Source organism: Nothobranchius furzeri, chromosome 9, assembly GCF_043380555.1.
Source record: "Nothobranchius furzeri strain GRZ-AD chromosome 9, NfurGRZ-RIMD1, whole genome shotgun sequence".
Taxonomy (NCBI): Eukaryota; Metazoa; Chordata; class Actinopteri; order Cyprinodontiformes; family Nothobranchiidae; genus Nothobranchius; species Nothobranchius furzeri.
The window spans coordinates 45,724,262-45,744,002 of record NC_091749.1 but is presented as its reverse complement, the minus strand read 5'-3'; the positions used below and the strand labels follow the sequence as shown (position 1 = coordinate 45,744,002).

The 19,741-nt window shown below is 41.6% G+C and overlaps 1 protein-coding gene across 12 annotated transcripts in view; it reads right to left on the bottom strand.

Moving 5' to 3' along the window:
* Nucleotides 1-19,741, bottom strand: part of myo9aa (myosin IXAa) — a 170,324-nt gene that overhangs the window by 5,361 nt on the left and 145,222 nt on the right. For 5 of the 12 annotated variants that reach the window (XM_070554892.1, XM_070554894.1, XM_070554896.1 and 2 more), the window contains 20 exons: nt 18,127-18,249; nt 17,441-17,590; nt 14,013-14,320; nt 11,888-13,648; nt 11,686-11,782; nt 11,285-11,500; nt 9,645-9,742; nt 9,412-9,545; nt 9,117-9,340; nt 8,907-9,023; nt 8,026-8,211; nt 7,200-7,250; nt 6,960-7,071; nt 5,500-5,561; nt 5,151-5,343; nt 4,926-5,054; nt 4,746-4,851; nt 2,455-2,586; nt 1,921-2,044; nt 1,757-1,804 (listed from right to left, as the gene is read on the bottom strand). In XM_070554892.1, coding sequence (XP_070410993.1) covers nt 1,757-1,804; nt 1,921-2,044; nt 2,455-2,586; nt 4,746-4,851; nt 4,926-5,054; nt 5,151-5,343; nt 5,500-5,561; nt 6,960-7,071; nt 7,200-7,250; nt 8,026-8,211; nt 8,907-9,023; nt 9,117-9,340; nt 9,412-9,545; nt 9,645-9,742; nt 11,285-11,500; nt 11,686-11,782; nt 11,888-13,648; nt 14,013-14,320; nt 17,441-17,590; nt 18,127-18,249 — 4,371 coding nt within the window. The remainder of the gene's footprint in view (nt 1-1,756; nt 1,805-1,920; nt 2,045-2,454; nt 2,587-4,745; nt 4,852-4,925; nt 5,055-5,150; nt 5,344-5,499; nt 5,562-6,959; nt 7,072-7,199; nt 7,251-8,025; nt 8,212-8,906; nt 9,024-9,116; nt 9,341-9,411; nt 9,546-9,644; nt 9,743-11,284; nt 11,501-11,685; nt 11,783-11,887; nt 13,649-14,012; nt 14,321-17,440; nt 17,591-18,126; nt 18,250-19,741) is intronic. The other 7 variants (XM_070554895.1, XM_070554898.1, XM_070554899.1 and 4 more) reach the window with 5 other exon arrangements.

Genomic DNA, 19,741 nt, shown 5'->3' with positions numbered 1-19,741 from the left:
GAATTTTTAAATTATGAAAAAGTTGCAAAGTATCCCTTTAAGTATCTCTTTCTGCTCTTGACTCAAGGAAAAGCTCAAGTCTAAATAGTCCAAGTTGATACCATGTTTGTTGTTTTGCTTCGTCGCAACTTCCCGCCCACCAAACCGATAAAAGCGCTGTAATTGGCAAGACATGAACTCTAGCTGCTCAGCTAGTTGACCTACTGAGGCTCCAATGATGCGTAGCTACATTTCTTGGCAGTTTATTTTTGGAAGAAATTCAAACATTGCTGCATGTTTGTTCTTGTAATCATGTTTTTTCTCTCCATAGACAGATGATGATAAATGTAGCTGCTACAAAGACCTCTATACCCGGATTACAGAGCAAAATCTTGATGCTCTGCTGGTCTGTCTAGATTTCTAGGCTAGAATTACGTATGATTGTTTTAGAAATCTGTAAATGATAGTCTTATGCTGTGATATAATTCAATTCAGTTCATTTATATAGCGCCAAATCACAACAAGTCGTCTAAAGTCACTTCACACAGTAAACATTCTAACACAGGTCAGTTTATTAATACAATCGGTAAAAAGCTTCCTGCATAAGGAACCCAGCAAATTGCAACGAGTCACTAACAGGCATCAGTGCCTTTACAGCTGTCCTGTGAATAATAATGTAGGCCATAAGTCTTATTTTTTGCTAAGCCTGCCCCCATCCTACAGAGACCCATGCAGTTTGAATGGAGCGCTGCTCAGCATTAGCTAATTCTTTTAGACATCCGTTTACGTACGGATGTCAACCACAGAGCAGGCATGCACATTTGTGGAAGTACCTGGATTAAATATAAATATAAACAGAATAGCATGAGAATAGTAATCGTAAAACAATGTGTTTTAGTTCTGGTGGCAAGCTAGAGGTGTGGGTTCATAAACAATCCAGCTGTAATCACAGAAGTAGGGAGAGGGGTTTAAGGCGCAGTATGTTTTTTCCAACTCTAGATGGTGGCCTCTGACGAAAACTCCAGAATTCTGCTTTAAGGGTTAATAAAAAGATACAGTGATCCCTCGCTACTTCGCGGTTCGTTTATCGCGGATTCACGACTTCGCGGATTTTTTCTTTGGAGCCTTATTCAAGGGAAATTCACCGATTCGCGGCATTTTTCTATGCGAAATATCAAGAAATTCCTGTTTTTTCCCATCAATTTCATCATAAAATGCACTTTTTGTAATAAAACTATAAAAAAACCAATAAAAAAATTTTTTTCTTGAGTTTTACCCACAAAAAGAGAATGTGATCATACAATAATTCAATATAGTACTGTACTGTAAATATAGTGTCCCTACTTCGCGGATTTTCACCTATCGCGGCCAGGTCTGGAACGCATCTACCGCGATAAACGAGGGATCACTGTAGTCTAAAAAGTCATGATGGAAACAAGATCTCATGTCTATTCCTGCAAAAATATTGTGTTTTATAATTAGCATCAATTTTAAGTTATTAAAGATGCCAAAACTATGTGTTTGACTTGTATGTTTGAAACATCACAAACCACTGAGTAAAATCTAATCGAGCGGCAATCTGGCTGCATAACGACCTTAATACCATTCACTAGAGGCGGTTCCAAAAGTGTCTAAACAAATAAAACAGTGATTTGATAAGTCATGCTTCAGGAATGGAGAAGACAGATGTGAGTATTTGAGGAGATGGCTGATGATTGATCTTTACCACAACACAGGATGAGGGTTTGTTGGTGCGATCAGCGGTGAGCATACATACCATAATGTGTGCTATGCTCATAAACCTAACAGCTATTAGTACTGGTCTCTGGGTGAAGGAAAAGACATATTAGGGAGGAAACTAGGAAGAGGAAACAAGCTGCTAGGAAAGGAAGTGAGAAATTACAGTAAAGACACATTTCCACAGGGATTGACTGATCTTACCATTGATCGTCGAATGAGGGTCAGCTTGCTCTTGGCCTTGTTCTCAGCAAACTCCAGGGTGTTGATGTCCTTTAGTCGCACTTTATATTTACTCATCTGTTCACAAATGACAAGTTCTACACACCTACAGACGGACAGGAGAGAAAGCTACTTCAGAATGACTGGACGTGTTTGTTAGTAACAGAAGAAGTGTTGGAGCAGTCTCGTTTATTCACAATCCCCAAATTCTGTTGTCTACAGCATACATTCATGTGTTTTAGTCATTAGTTGGAGAAATCTGCAGCAAAGTCAGACAAATTAAACAGGACTGAATTAAACCCCCCCTCTGTTCGCTCAGAAATCTGCTCAGATGTTCCTTCAGCTGCCTGAGGATCTCGATTCACCAGACTGGTGCTTTATTGTTCTCACATGAAACAGATCAGTTAAACTGAACTCCCACTCTAATTGCTTCTTCCTCCCGGTCATGCATGTCCCCACTGAAATGCCCTTCTCCATAACTGTAGGGAAAGTAAAGAAAAAGAGGTGTTTTCTCACGCTGTTGTCTTGCTGATGTCCTGGACGCTCTGCAGAGGGTCGGTGGTGTCGGGGCAGCGAAGGATACAGGGAGCAAAGACTATAGCCAAGGCGTTCGCTGACATCCGGTTCGTTTCTTCTTGCAAGGAGATCCTAAATGAATCAGTTTATTGTTAGAATATACAATTTATAGATGATTTGACTTAGGATCAGTTTTACATTAGTGGTGTTCCAAGTCCTGTGTAACCGTTAGATTGAATAATGTCATAAACATGTCTGAGGGGGTAGCAACATTTATTTATTCACTTCTGCAAATCTGATTAGACACCTTAAGCTTTTATAAACACTTGGCTGAGGAGAAGTTCATTTAGCCAACTAAAGTAAGAGCTAATTTACAGTATGACGTAGAAGTTAGAATCCATTTAGCTGTTAAAATAACTCAATAACACTTCGAATTATGAGGTTTGTTGTTGTTGAGCTCTCAAACATCTCAGCACGCTAACATGCTCCTGATCCGTTTTACCCAAGCTGCTATGAGGCTATGATGCTACTGCAATCGAATGATTACTTATTATTTCACAGAAAGCAGATTAGCCACGAAAAATATCTGAATTAGCTAACTTTTCAAGCACCATCTGAAACTTAAATAGGTGATAGTATCCATCCCTAAAGCCAGAATGTGTCCATATCCAAGTAAACGTGGATCTTGGTGTCATTCTTTAGATCTCATGCAACAGAGCGCACAATGAAGGCTACTTAAACAAGCTAAAGGCACGGAGAACAGACAAGCAGCCTGCACATGTCACTCTACATGATAAATCACAAAGGAGGTCTGAATACAGACTGTGTCGATCATTCTTGAGCTGCTGTTTTGCAAGTAAGTACATTTAATTTATATAACACTCATCACAGAAAGAGAATCACAAAGTGCTTCACAGAGAACAAAACAAAACAAAGACATGAAAACTAAATGATTTCAAAAACTAATTAGCAAACATCAGAAAATCAACTAAAAACAGCATAACAAAGTCGTGAAATTATAAAATGATAATAAATATCATAAAACAAATGGAAGATTATATATTTGAGTTTAAAAAGAAGAAAGATTCATGTAAAAGCAGCTTCAATAAAAGGGTCTTCAGCTGCTTTTAAAAGTGTCCAGACTGTCAAAGCTACGTTAGGATAAAGGAAGATCATTCCAGAGTCGGGGTGCAACAGTCTGGAAGGAGCGATCACCTCGACTTTTATATCTGGTCTTTGGAACTTCTAGAAGGTTCTGGTGTGTGGACCTGAGGGCTCGGGTTGGAGCATAAGGCTTTAACAGTTCAGTAATATAGGGAGGAGCTTGACCATGTAGAGCATTGAACGTTATAATCAGGATTATAAAATGAACTCTAAAGTTAATGAGGAACCGGTGCAGAGACATCAGAACAGAGGTGATGTGAGCTCTTTGTGCACAATGAACCCCTGTTCCTGTGCAGTAACACCTAAACACAGTGGTGAACCACATCACTGACTTTAGATCCATATCACAATCATCTGTAGCTGCTGGAAAAAAGTTGGAAACACAAATTTGCAAAAAAAATATTGTGCAAAGTATCAGTTGGCCATGTCACCTGGGGCATCTGACATTAATGCTAACAAACTGCATCAGTTGTGCTAATTTTCTGTCACAATTTCATCATAAAATGTTTGAATAACTTCTTCATTTATTCAAAAATGTGGCTGCCAATTCCTCCCAAAGCTGCCTTGCACGATTTGCACTTTACGTCTTAAAGGAACTAAATCAGGAGAGAAGATCTTGAACATCTTAGGTGTGTTCTTGCTGTGTCGTGGTTCTAATTCCATGCTGTCGTTCTTTTTAAAACACAGAAACAGTTTTGTTTACCTGTTTTGTCGCTACGTTTCGCCGGCGGCTGCAGGCTTCTTCAGGCTGACACTGATGGTGGCGCGGATAAACGGAGAAGGAAGTGACGCGCCACCATCAGCGTCAGCCTCAAGAAGCCTGCAGCCGCCGGCGACACGTAGCGACAAAACAGGTAAACAAAACTGTTTCTGTGTTTTAAAAAGAACGACAGCATGGAGAAGATCTTGGTTTTAAACATGTTCAAAGTCAGGTGACAAAACAGCCAGATCCAAGCACTCCTGAGGAAATACTTTTGAGACGTCCTGGTGCCCCCCTCCTACAGTATGTGAATGCCGTTAAGTCACAAATAATCCCAGCCCTACAAGATACCGGGTAAAGAACTTGTATCTGAATGGAAGTAAGTTTAGATTCCTGATCTAGAATTAAAACAAGGAAAACGTATTACCTGACAAGATGAAATATGAGGCGTTCCAAAGTGTTGAGGTGAGTTCTGCTGAGCTGGTCAATAACAGAATAAACCCCTCTAATCTTCTCTTTTTGGTCCTGCAAACCTAAAGTAGCCCACTTTAAATATATCGCCTGCAGAGGATAGAATTATTTTAAAATACCAGTGCAGTCCACTTACCCATGGCACGTATGAACTCCTCGTACAGCTCAAATGTCATGAGCGGACTAGGCAGGTCTCTCAACCACTGCTTGAAAACACTGGCAATGACGTGGATGTTGTAGTCGTCCAGATTCATGTTTTCCACATCTACACAGAGGGAGTTCCGTCCGCACAAAGTTTAGTAGTCAGGTTTAATCCTCCCCCTCATGCCTGTTGGCCTAAAATCCCAGTGGCAGAACCTACCCGTGTCCAGCGCCAGCTTCAGCTCTTTAATTTTGTTGGCGGCACCAGGTTTTCTGTAAATTCCTTCAGTGTAGAGGCCATGCATCTCAATGTAGTTGATCAGCTTTTCCACCACCAGGGGAACCGTCCTCTCCTCTGTGGTGAGGCGAGAAACTTCCACTCCAAACTGTCTGGAAGAAAGTTCTGGATCGAACTGTTCCCAAACAAAGGCATTAAAACATGTGGTTTAGAAAAACGGGTTCATGGCTCAGGAACGTTTCAGCCAGAGAAAACACAAACTACTTTGGATAAATAACGCAATTAAGGTCATGAGATGTTAATGTGAGGCTATTCAACATGGCCAACTCACCTTCTTGCTGCATTTAGTGGTTGTCTTCTGGCAGCACTTCCTGTGGCAGGCGTACCGGCACACTGGGTGAACACAGCCGGAGAGATCAAACAGGTCATTCCCATTATCGACAGAAAGGCAGTGCCTCCTCATAATTCAGCAGCAGCTGAGACAAAAACACTAAAACTGGAACTGGTAGAGAGACCAGAGAGGATTCGACAAGCATGGAGGACACATCCTGGGTGAGTAAAGGACAATCTCTGGAGAGACTGAGCCACAGACCCCATGAGTCCAGTTGAAAACAATCTGATTAGAGTTGGGGAAGGAGGGACAAGGGGCAGGGCTTGATCTCTGAGGGTGGACAGTGACACCAGTCACACACACATAGGAAATATGTGTGTGCGTGTGTGTGCGCGCACGCAAGCTGACTAATGTAAAGTGTGTCAAATTTTGCCGAAGCAAATTTATTTCTCATTTGCGAACAGTTTTTCTTCTGTGTTATTTTATTCACAGTTGCTGCAACAGAACATCTGGATCAGCTTTTTCTTGCCACATCACTCATTCATTTGCTGTTAGTTAAAAATAAACAACAAACTCTAGTATTTTTATCCCTCTGTCAGCGAAAACACATTGTAGTTCCTTTCTTCTGTTAAAGCATGTAGGGAACTTAACTGGGAACCAATACTAAACAAAAATATTTTACAAAAATAAACAAAAAAACGTAACAAACGTGGAGATGTCTGAACAAAAAACAATAAATCATTGCCTGACATCAATATTCTCTTACAATACACCCTGCCAGCTCAAGAAAAGGTCACACACCAATATTTTGTTGGACCGTTTCTACAATCTCTTTAGAGGTTTTCTCTGCTTGATGCACGCCACTGATTTGACACTTCTCAAACAGACCAACATCTTTTCCACGACCACCAGATGTGTCTTTCATGTCTGTCCAGTCTCTCGTCGTTACATTGGAGAGACTTGCGTCTCCTCCTCCTGTATATAAAGACGCGGGAGTGATGATCACTACATCACTCCAGCCGTGATGCAGTGCGCTCCCGCTGACAACTGCTCTCCTCTCCTGGGCAGACATGCTCGTCCCAGCTCACCACCACAATGTTTTAAGGCTGTAAAATCCCTCGCTACACACCTTATACGCTTTTCTCAGGCAGGTATTCACTTTTTCCACTTTTCTCTTGTATAAACACTCTCAAAGTTCAAACCTTTGTACGCAGAACACAATGCACTGTAAAAAACAAAAAAGAAAAACGCATGCTAATTTACTAACAAAACAATCCACAAAACTGCGAGGCTGCAAAAGGTCAAGCGCCGTTTAGCGAGGGACCACTGTGTAATAAAACCAGCTTGAACCACATGTGGGAAAAAAAGACTAATAGAAAGATTTGAATTGTTTTGCCACTGGTGTGAAAGTTAAAGTGTGATTCAGATTTCAGGTGTGATTATTTTTAGTGCACACTCACATTTGCACACACAGGCCCGATCCATCATCCAGATCAGAGAGGAACAGTATTCACAATAAGTGGGGATGTTATATTGGGTGGATTTGAAGATGTGGCCGTTATGCTCCTCCACCTGTAAAAGGCAGGAGAGCACAGGATCAAAATACACACACATCCATTTTCTTCTTTCTTTTTTTTAAACTGTCATTTTAAAAAATCCAATTTTTCTAAGGTAAATTATAAGATAATTAAAAGACTTACGATGTCTGCGTCCTTATTCCTTCTTTTTTTGCGTTCAGGCTTAGGAACTTGCTGCAGTAGAAACAAAAGAGACCGGTCAGAATAATAAATATAACAAAAAAATTCCTGAAGAAATTTTGAAGGATCCTGTCAGCTGGGGGAGGAGATTGTAGAAGAGGTAGATTGATCATGCAGAACTATTTTGTACGTGGAATAAGCGTGTGACATGAATGAATGAATGATCAATTTATTCAGTCAGTCATCTTAAGATGATGTACAATAACATGTCATACAAATAGATACAAATACCATTCCTCACTAACATATGCTTTCATTTGTATATGGTGTCTATTTGGTATCTCATGACTGAATAGGTTTAGGCAGAAGCAATAGCTTATATAAATGCCTAACCTACTTACAAAACAATTTTTCAATTTCCCGCAATGAACCAACAACCCTAATAAAAGTAAAACACAAATCCATCCATCAACATCAAATTAATACTCTTCAAAAATATTTTTACTGATAAGTTTTTTAAGAACTGAAAGAGAAGTTGCTCATTTTAATTCTATTCTAGCCTCATTCCAAAATTTTACTCCCATTACAGAGATGCATCTCCTTTTCATGCTCTTTTTGGCTTTTTGTAGAACAAACATACATACACCTCTTAAATCATATTTACTTTCCCTCTTTGCAAAAAACATTAGTATATTTTTTGGCAGAGCTGTTAATTTTACTCTAAACATAAATTGCATTATTTTATAATAATATAGATCTTCTAATTTCATAATCTGTGATTTACGAATACGTTTAGTACTGATAACACCCCAGCAATGATGCACAATACCTTGCTGAGGTTGTCCAAGGACTTGTACTCAGTCCTGAACTCATCCAGAAAAACCTTAAAGGTGTTGACCCACACTGTGACGGGGGACTCCCTCCAGTCCCTCTGCTCCTGTCGCATGGTTTTCTCCAAGATCTGCTCAAACAGGGCGTAGAGGTCTTTGTAGCGGATACATTTTCCATCATCCATCTATGGAGAGAAACAACACTGTTACAAGAACAGATAATGCAGCAATATTTGCATTTCTACTCAAATTAAATGAACAAGAAGTCTAGCCATTCTCCCTCAGCAGAACTACTATTGGCCCAACAGCCTTAGGTCTGTCCAGTCACTGTGCTCTATGTCTGTAGAGAAATGTTGGGCGGGCTTTGCACCAGAGCTGCTACGGAGAAAAGCTATAAAGACGACGTCGACTCATTAACAGCATTCATTTGAAACGGCTTTGGCACTGACTTTAGACGACTTAGACTTGGGTTTTTCTTTGAGATATGAGCAGCTAGAGGTACTCGAGTTTTTATTTCATAAAGGACGTATTTGCTTCTTCTTCAGTGTGTATAGCAGACTGCCCTGTTGACGGATTGCGGTAGCGATGAATATGTTACATTGTTTGTTGCTCTTATTGGTCCTACCACTGTCCAATCGTGTGCAGAAACATTTATTAAAGACGACTGTCTTCTGCCCCACGCCTGAGCCCTGTCTATGGTCTGTGACTAGACTATTTATTTACATATACAGGATGGTTAGCCAGGTTAAGAAATCAAAGCTAAAAAGTAACATTTTCTTAACGCTGCTTTGTCTACTGAAGCCCTTTTAATTCTTTGGAGTTTCTAATCATGTCTTTATTCTATGAATGATGCCTATCACTGGTTTAGGATTCCACTTACTGCCAGAGCGGTGGAGTAGAAGTTGAAGATGTTTAGACGAAATTCCTTAAGAGCCTTTTTAAACACTACATCCACCATGGTGTCCTTCTTACTGTCCTCTGTGTCCAAGTCATTAATCTAAATATGAAAACACATTAAATGTTCATCTTGAACAAACTGAATTTCTTCTATTCTCATGTTTCACGGGAATAAGGGACCGTTTGGGTTTACCTTCTTTATGAGGAAATCATTCATGCTCCTGTAGTCGCCGAGGGAGGTGAGGATCTGCAGCGAATCGTTCTGCCACTGAGTCGGCTCCAGGGTCACGCTGCTGATCTTAACGCTGCGCCTTCGCTTCACTTTGGGAGACAGCTCCTTGCTCTCCTTCGGGTCCCGGATCCCACGATCCGGGATGGAATCGGGACTGCAGGGTGGTGACATGTTTTCCTGGCCAGCTGGATAAAGGAGTTTGAAACAGGTTAGGCTCTAATAATAAATAATCATAATAAGAATGTTGTGACAATACCTTCCCCTAGAAGTGGACCAGTGTCTCCATAGTATCCATCGAGGGAATCACTTCCACAAATCAGCTTTTCTCTGGAGGATTTCTTATCCCCGTACTTGGATTTGCCCCAGAAACGCATCTTACCTCGAACCCTGCTTGATAAAAAGTTTAAATATTAAAAGACTTTAAGAATCCCGGGACAAATGTCTGCTTTTAAATTAGAAAAAAATAGAACCCAGGACACAAGAACAAACCTTCCATCTTGTGAATTCTTGCGCATAGAGTCCACTTTACCCAGATCTCCTGACGACATGGCTTTGTGCAACTTCTTCTGTGCCTCAGAACTTGCAGGCTGAAACAAAATAAGGTCCGAAAACACCTTTAAAACACACAAATGGAATACCCTAAAACTTTTATTTCATTATGGTAAAGTATCCAGTAGGTGGCACCATTCTTTCACAAGTACATTTTACATTTACCAGAACCTGAAATGACCACTAGCTCCAAAAACAAACAAAAATAAATAAATAAAAACACAGAAGGTAGGAAACGCGTGACAAACATTTAGGGAAAAAAAGAAGAATTTAAAGCAGCAATCTGGAGTTTTTCCCCATTCAGGAATAGGATTTCATTAGAAATCCTTCAAAGAGATTGTCTTACCCTGTCGGGCTGGGCAATATGCCTAAAAATCAATATCATGATATATTGAGAATTTCACCTTGATAACAATAAATGGACGATAACAAGTATGCTCAAAAACAAAAGCTGTCCACTAGATGGAGCTGTCGTGTATTACATTTTGTCATGTTACTTTAGGTGGTACATCTTCTTAAAGGAACATAAACATCGCCAACCTACACACATCTTTTCTTTTTTTCATTATCAAACTTATTGACATGGGAAAAACAGTATCGGTTAGTCAAAATTTCGATAACGATAAATTTTCGATTTATTGCCCCGCCATACCCTGTCCTGGGATAAAATTTAGGAAATTTGTGCACACATTTGCGGAGGTACCTCACAAGAGTTCACAACAAATCTTCTGGACAAGTATGTCTTGGAAAAAAAAATAATAAATAATAATAATTTTATATATATATATATATATATATATATATATATATATATATATATATATATATGCTCCCAGGCCTCTGGTGGAGGACCCGAGCTTGGAAGGATGAGACCACCAGAGGGTGAGATGCTAATTTTTTTATGCATGTATGTATGAATAGACAGCATGAAGTGAGAATATTATTATCTCTGTTCGCCGCTAGAGGCACACATTCACGAATGAGAGGTGTTGCTTCCAGCAGCAATAACGGAAATAGGGGGAGGAGCTTGAAGTGCAGTACAGTTTGTCCACCTGTAGATGGTGACCTCTGACAAAAATGTCCGGATTTCTGCTTTAAGAAAAGACAAATTAAAATCCCTCTTGAAGGATTTCCAGAGTTTGATCAGCGACTAGGGAGAAGTGTGTCCAAGTCACATGCAAACGAAGCTAAATTCTGGGAAAGAATAAGAAATAAATCAGAGCTGTGAGAAAAAGAGCAATCAGACGATGTTAGAAAAGCAACTATGTTACATGTTTCTGATTTTCAGAAAGAAGTATTTCTAAATATGTCCTGCATTTGAAAAATTACACAGTGTTGGCTTGTAGAGAGGCTTTAAAATACATGAATCAGTGGATTTGTGTGTGAGCAATGAAACATTGGTTTATTTCTGTGTCTTTGAGATGTCTTCCACTGTGTGGAAAAGAAAAAATTATTTTTGCAGCTCAGTTTGAGTCAGAAGTGAGATGCAGACGTATGCCGTCTCTACAGAGCGGGTTAGAAGTGTCAGAGAAAAGACACGCTTTATTAAAGTGGAGACGGCTTCGGGCAGCGCCGGTTACCATGTCCGAGTCACTGAAACAGGACTCTCTCAAGCCCGCCTCCGTGGAGTTCTGTTTGGCGAGGGGTAGAGTGAAATGACGGGGGCTGGCGAGGCTGTCGCCATCGTAGTCATCCTCATCTGAATCGCCCCCAGCTGAGAGGCTGGGGGCGCGGGTGAGGAAGTCGGAACGGGTCCGTGCCATTCTGGCTTTCTTTTTTTGGCCCACTCTTCCAACCTGGAGTTTACCAGAGGTGATAACAGCATGTTGAGAAGGTTTCTCTAGCAGAGCTGTAGTGCAGCTTATTGGTCAGCTGGCCTGCTTTCAGTGCAACATCAGGAGCTTAAGATGTATTTATTCACATCACAGACACACAAACACCAAATGGAATAAAGGAATTTCATATGAAAGGAAGTGCTAACCTCTCTTGCTTTTGCTCCTTTGGAGGGTTTTTCAGCCGGAACAGGTCCTGCTCGGGGAGCAACTGCAGCTCTTTCTTTAATGGCTGCATCATTAAAACTGATGGAAATATTTAAGTTAACAGACGCAAACAAGAGTCAACCCACAAATTCCAGAAAAATTGCAACAAACTTGAACTTTGGTTCATTTTTACTGCATACTCACGATGTAAACATCTCTTTGTCATGTGGAGAGAAGAAGATGCTGCCTGGTTTATCTTTTGTACCGACGGAAGAACCTGGTTGACTTGCGGCCTTCTTGGAAGTGGTTTTCTCTCTGGTTCCTGCTCCAGCTCTCGACTCCAGGACGAGTTTGGGTGCCCAGCCCTCAGTAGCAGGTCTGTCTTTGCGCCTCTCTGTGGGGGCAGATGAAGGAGGAGGTGGTAGCTTGGGGAGGTGGCCACTACTGTCCTCAGCTGGTGGAGAGTGCAGCGGTGGGGGGGTGGAGTCTGACTGGGTTCTGCTGTGTGGGACTTGCTGTGTTCTCTCTATCAACAGGGAGCTGGGTCTGGGGGTTTTGACGGAGGATGCGGTTCTGGTGAGGTCCTGCCCACCCTGGCGGCTCTGCTGTATCCTTTCCAGAGCTTCTCCTCTTTGCTTCTCAAACATCTCTTTTTCGTACTGAACAAAGAAAAGCCGTTGCTGCTCCAGAGCTTCCTTCTGCTTTCGTATCTGCTCCATCATCTCCTTCTCATTCTGCTGATGCTGACTGCGTTGCCGCTCTTCTTTCTTTTCATTCAGGCGCACCAACTTCTCCAGGACCGCCTGGTCAGCCTGAGAAACGGGAACCTGATTCACAGGAACTGGCGCCGATTCCTGGGATGAAGGAACCAAATTCCCCGTGTGGGCTGCAGAATCCCGGACTTCTGCAGGAGGACGGATGTTGCTGCACAGCTCTTCACCTATGGGAGTTTCTTTCTGCATGCTGATGACCACCACCACCGGTCGCCGTGCCGACTCCCGTCTTTCTTTGAAAGGCTTCAAAATGTCACTGGTGGTTGTAGAGACGGCTCCTGTTTTGTTTCTCTGAGGCTCTTCGGCTTGATGATGGGAGACCGCAGTGCTGTCTTCGTGAGCAGGGACGTAAAATGTGGGGAGGTAGTTATCCATTTTGGGCGGATGCTGGGGGGCGGAGAGATCCACTTTAGTCGGGCTCTGGCTTGTTCTTGGAACAGTATCAGAAGGCCTTGTTCTATCAGGTTCTGTGTTCTTTGGGCCTGATGGGACAACCTCTATATTAGAATCTGAAAATGAAGTAATGGGTGAGACAGGAGAGAGGAGATCATCGCTGTCCATCACCTCCTCCGGAGCTCTGGGAGGCTCCTCATCCATAGTGAGGAGCTCAAAACTGCCTTTGGAGCTCTGGCTGTCAGGTGTGCCTAGGGACGAATGGACTGGGGGACTCGTGGGTCCCACCAGCTCCAGAGACCAGCGCCGCTCCTCAGAGGGCGACGAAGCTCCACCACTGTTCGCTCTGACCTTGAGGAGCTCCAGACTGAACTGGGCCTGCTCCAGCTCCCTCAGCCTCCGGTTCTCCCTCTTAGCCCGAGTAGTTTTTTGACTCAGCTCATCAACAGTTCTCATCCTCTCCTGGACCACTGTGGTGGATGTTGGGACTGAGATGTTAAATTCAGTTTCTGCTCTGGAGCTGCTCTCTGTTGCTCTTGAGTGGTCATCATCTTCCTCTTTGTCCTCCTCCTTCTCATCAGGCCTGTGGCTGCTGAGGGTGTGGAGGCTCCTTTCTCGTTGCTGGTAGGACCGATCCTCCCAAGTGCTGAGGTCCAGCCCCATGATTTGGTCAGGCTCCTCCTCTTCCTCCTCCTCCTCTTCAGGTGAGACGCTCACCTGGCCATTCTGAAGCTGGAGGAGCTTCTCATGCCGCTGCGCCTCCTCCTCTCTCCGTCTCTGTTCTCTCAGTTTAGCGAAGCTACAAACCAAAAGGAAAAGTTAAAACAACCTGAAGGTAATTTACTTTTTGCTGTTTTAGAAAGCTGAAGGAACCGACGCTAAATCTCAGGAACTAATCACAGTTGGATGTAAAAGCTCTGCTCTCAACATCTCAGCTGATTGTAGAGCTGCTTTGGGTCGGGCTGATTGTGTAACATCGTGCTCTTACTGCTCTTATTTGCACACTGAACAAAGCCCAAACATACAACTGAACCTGCACCAAATAATCTGCTTTAGCAAAATTATGCACTCATTTATTCATTCATTTCCATAGAAAAGTTGTCTGTATTCATCTCTCTTAAACAACATGTTCTATAAAAATGGCTCATATCAGAGAGGCTTACCTCTGTCTGGCGAGGAACCCTCGACTAAAAGCCTGTAGCTGAATCACAGCACAACGCCGTCGTACGTAGGCTTCTCGAGCTCGATGGCAGCGCCACGCTGTCTGAACGACCAGAGCCGCTGAGCAGCGCCGACAGAACCAGGACCTCCATGCTCTCTGTAGAACCAAAGCAGCAAGCCTCTGCTGTTTGAGGCTCCGGCGCACTATGTAACCTCGCCAGTGTGTCTGCAGACACAGAGCTGCCTCCTCTTCGACCCGGGGGTCATAACACTCCTGCTCCTCGATGCGCTGGTTGGAACGCCACCATTTCTATAAGGAGGTGATGAGAGCAACGCATTCACATCAGCGTGATCTGGTCTCTACACTTTAATGCAAATGGAAACATGACTTCATATTTCTGCTGACTTTTTTATGATAATACAAATATTTCACAAGGAAAAACATTTATTTCTTAACAATTATTTCCAATGAGTTTGTATTTTTTATAGTTTTAATAAATAGTGTTCTGGAAAGTTTTATGTAAACCTCTGGCAGCTTTTTACTCGTATTCTGTCAGTTCTTTAACCCAATTGTGATACAAGCTGCAGTAGATTGAAGTTAGAAGAATAAAGAAAATCTAAGAAATTTCACAACTTTACTCCACAAACACAAATGAAAAACTAAACCTGATGATTAGTGACAGATATTCAGCTATTACTCCATACACCCAGTAAAGAGCTGGGGCCTCATTTATCAAGCTTGCTTCAGCACAAAACGGGGTCGGAAAACTGCGTAAGCAACTTTCCACGCTAACTTTGGGATTTATGAAAGAAAACTTAGTGGAAAAATGTGCGCAACTTTAAGTTGACTAAGGACCTGGCTTACGCACATTTTGGACATGGAGAGCACCTGCAGTGCTGCTGCTGAGGATAAAATTATGAAATCCTGCAGCATTATCACTTGTACTGCTTCATTTTCACACAGAACAAGACCCCCCACACGCACACGTGCGCACACACACACACAGCCTGCAGTGCAGAATACGGAATGCAGAATATCAGCAGGGGGACAGATTGAGACAGAATGTCATGCGTCTGTGACAGTGTGTGTCCTGTCACTGTGACCCAATTGATCATGCGCCCTGGCTGCTTGTACAGGGGAGATCTCCGTTTGGCTGACTGGTTAGCGCACGTGAATCTCACCTGGGAGTCTGGGGATTGAATCCCGGTTGGACAATTTTTTTAAAAAATCCGCCACAGATCTCTCTGAAGAATTCACAACATTGACGGCTTCAGCAACGTTGTGCCACTCCGTGGATTTTCTCTTATTTGTTTTGCAAAAGCACTTCCTTTCATTTCTCCACCTCACCCACAAGTACCTCAATTTCTGCTTCTGTGAAATTGCGCTTCCTTGATCTGCAGTCGTGATCGAAATGCTGCAACAGCCGGCTTATGTATATGCATGAGATCCACAAGGCACTTTGCATTGACTATTTATGGCAGTAAGTGGGCGTGGTGAGGGCGGGATGTGATTAAAAGCAGCTGAGAACCTTTCTAGATAGTTTCTGATTTATGAAGCAGAGATTGCGTGCAGCTGTGCGTACTCCATGTTTGATAGATCACAAACCTACTTGGCGTAAGCATTTTTTTTTTTTGCTGGGCTTAAGTACGGTTTTAGTAAGGATTCTACGCAATGTTTGATAAATGAGACCCCTGAAGAACAATTATGAGACTTTTAGGAATAAATTGGTCTTGTGTATTTTGTAGGAAATTGACTTCTGATCGTTTATATCCATAAATAGATTATTTTTAAACAAAAACCTATAAAGAGTCTAACGATCTTTTGACAAAACCTCACAAATCCATTTGACTCCTACAGAGAGCAGTGTTGGGAGTAACGTGGTACAAAAGTAATTAACTACTGTAATGCATTGCTTTTTGCTGTAATGTGGTAATGTAAGGCATTACAGGGAAAGAAAATGGTAATATTTACTCGGTACAATTGTCAGTAACGCGGTAATTACAACGCATTTTTAAACCCAGAATCCAGATGCGAGTTTCCTAAAAATACAAATTGCCGGAAGCCTGAAAAAAGATCCAGTATCCACATAGATGACGTCATTTATGGACTCAGCTTTGCGAGCATTCTATGAGCAGAGAGGACGCAGCGGTAACGGCTCAAATACTCCAGCTGCGTCCTGCACGCGGCCACTGTTATATTCACAAAATCGCTCCACCAAAACAAAGTAATTCGTTTGTGATCATTTATATCAGCCCATATTCTCTGGTACTTCATGTACTTTTCAGCTGAGTTCATAATCTGTGCCCCGGCGATTTCAACTCATTGCTGCTGGAGCGCAGCGCATATGAAGCTTTTTTATTTATTTATTTTTGCATTGGTAGATCCCTTTGGCTGATTAGTTAGAAAGTAGGAAATCTAGGAAACAGTTTTTCTGGAAGACGGAGAAAACATGCAGCATGCAGGAAGGTTAGAGAGAGAAAGGGCAGGAAATTATTCAAATAAAATCAAGAAAACAAAACAAAGTGCTTGAAAAGAAAAAAGGTAGGTAGATTTATCCCCAATACACATTTTTACCAGTGAAAAGCAATAATATATAAGCATTTTAATATTTATACATGTGATAGAATCAGATCACCCCAGAAGTCAGTCCCACATCCAGGGCCGTATCAAGGCATTTGGGGACCAAGGCAAATATAGGCTTGGAGCCCCCACCACCTCACTCCCTGCTCAGTTAATATAAGATGGCAGCGTGCTGAGAGTACAGATTGTTGTTGCTTTTATTTAATAAACAATCATTTTAAAGCACTGTTATTATATCTGACTGTTTTTAACAGCAATCCTAGCTCAGACACCACATCACTTTCCACATATATGTCATGAGCTCACTGAGCGTCAGATTACCAGATTCATATTGAAGTTGTTTTGGTGAAAGTAACTTAGAGTAATGCAAAAGTAGTGTAATGCCTCACATTTTAAAATCAGTAATATTGTAATGTAATTAATTACTTTAAAATGAGGGTAACAAGTAATAAATAATGCATTATAGTTTTGAAGTAACTTGCCCAACACTGACAGAGTAATATCCACATGCTTTTCATGTTAGATCTGAATGCATCTGGGAGCTTGGTACATTTAAATCAAACATCTGCTGCATTATTATTTTACTAGTTTAACAGTGCACATACCATGTGTGTGAAAAATGTTAATATTGTCAAAACATCTTTAAATTATTTTTATTTTTAACACCACAAACACATTGGTCTATTTTGAGATTGAATTATTATCATCAGGTCACATAATGACAATAAAAGCTGTGCTGTAAAAAGTGACAAATAATTCTTGGTTTTGACAAAAACTCCAAAAGAATTAATTCGGAAAAAAAGCAGGAGTCATTATCACTGCAGCTACGATGAAAATCACTGTACACACCTGGATGCTGATGGCCGCCTCCCTCATCCTCACGAACTGCTTCCTCTCCAGCCGCGCTCTGAACTCTCTCTGCAGCAGGACAATGAGTCGGAGAACTTCTCGGTGGAGCGAGGCCTGCAGCTGCTGACGCTCAGCCTCCTGCAGAAATACCTGAAGGGGAAAGATCGCGATGGAGTCAGATCAGGGAAGACCACAGCATGAATAAGTGCGTAAGGTTGCTCGCAAACGGATATACACACACTCCTTAAAAAAATAAGAGCACACAAACACAAGCCGAGAAATCTCAGACCAGATAGACAAGAATGTTGGGCCGAGTTCTCTAATTATATAGACAGCTTCCCTGAAGCTTGGACCCCTCCATCAGAGGGGACCGTCTACATCCTTCTGTATAAAGAGATGATTCTCTCAGGTGATATGAGGTCATCCCAAACTTCACCCAGTTATTCACAGACTATTTATAGTCTAGATTAAAGCAGCTTGAGTTCTCTCAGATTTATGTTGCCACCAAACAATAAAGAAAAGCCTTAAACGACATTTTCGGACCCATTTCTTCAGACTACACCTGCTTTACTAAGTCTTGGTCATTAATGAGCTCTTGGTATTTCTGTCCAATTAGCACAATACATGTAAACAAACATTCGTCAACACTAAATTCAGATGAAATGTAGTAATAAAAGACTGGGTACCTTTGTCTTTCCCACTTGAAAACCCTCTGACTGCAGGTCTAAGTGATCCAGACATTCCTGGATGCTCTCTCTGGTAGCTTTGGTGCCCTCTGGCAGCAGAACACTGAAGTGGTGGACAAAGTCCTGCAGAAAATAGTAAGAAAGGAAAAAAATGGGAGCTAGAGTTGTTACAATGAAACTCTGCTGTGGATTTCTGCTAAGCCATAAGTTGGATTTACACCGGGGTTGAGTTTCATCTGTGGCTCTTCGCCATCTCCAGCATCTCTTTTGGGTTAAGTGAAAAAGCTGTACAGCAACAAGACGTTTCAGGTTAAAGTCCATCTCTGCAGGAGATCAAACATCACAGCACGAGTACGCTCAACTCCCACTCCTCAAACTATGCTTCATTGTCTGAATTCAGTGCGATCTGAACTTTGTGAAGCACGGGGGTGGACAGGCCAACAGATGCTGTGTTTATACAATTACAAGCATGAGGAGTGTTTCAGAGGCTGGAGGACAATGAGGAGCCTCTGTTCCTACTGAAACACCAAAGTGATACCATCCTTGAGATATTTCTCATTAGTGCTGATCACAACTCTAAATATGTTGTGAGGAATTTCTGGTGTATCACAACATCTGGTGCTAAAATGGTCTGAGTGAGATCATCAGAACGCCTGGTTTTATGAATCATCCTCTTAAATGAAAAGCTGATTCCACAAACACAAATAAATGTAAATTAACATTTGGCTAAACGCTTTTTCTGAAAAACAAATAAAAATACTGACATGTCAACATTTAAGGGACACGGCAGAGAATACTTGTGAGGAAATTAAGAATCCTTGAGAACATTTCAAGATATTTCATGAACTCCCTCGGGTTTTTCCTGGCTCAAATTGAGGCAGAGGGGGTACCATCCTGATAATGCGCCAGCACATGCATACTCTGTGCATTCAACTGCCTCACTTTTTTAAGGCAAAATATTATAAAAGGCTCAAAAATATGCATTAGATTGGTGTTTAGTTCCCCTTTTCCCATCTGATATTTATAGTTAATAATATTTTTAAATATTTGACCTACATTTCAGTAACATTTTAGATTTGTATTAATAACACTCATCTTAGTCAAAATAACACATAAATATATCCAGTAAAATACAATGAATTTCATTAACATGCATTTGTATTAGAAATGGTAATAACATTTAATTTCTGCTGCTTACAATGTAATGGTGGCATGTCTATTATGTACGGGTTAGCAATAATCCAGTTCAAATTATGTTCAAAGATAGAAGCGTTTGCGAATTATATACTACAACGGCTTGCCCCACTTCTGGCGCCAGCATATCTGCAGCAGTTCTGATCCGTAGCGCTGCAGGATGCAGAATAAACAGGATGGCGGGGACTTTTCATCCGCTTATAGAGTTTAGTCTTTCTTAGTTTTACCATCATCATATGTTTTTCTGTGCGCAACTTGATCGTGAGACTGCTACCCGTTAGCTTTAGCATTAGCCAATCTGTGTGTAGCTCCACTTTTGTTTCCAAACCTTGGACCGGTTCTGCCTTTGTTGGTTCCTTTATTTTCCTCCACTACATCCAGATTACCACACTGTGCGCCAGTAAAAAGCATTTTTCTTACA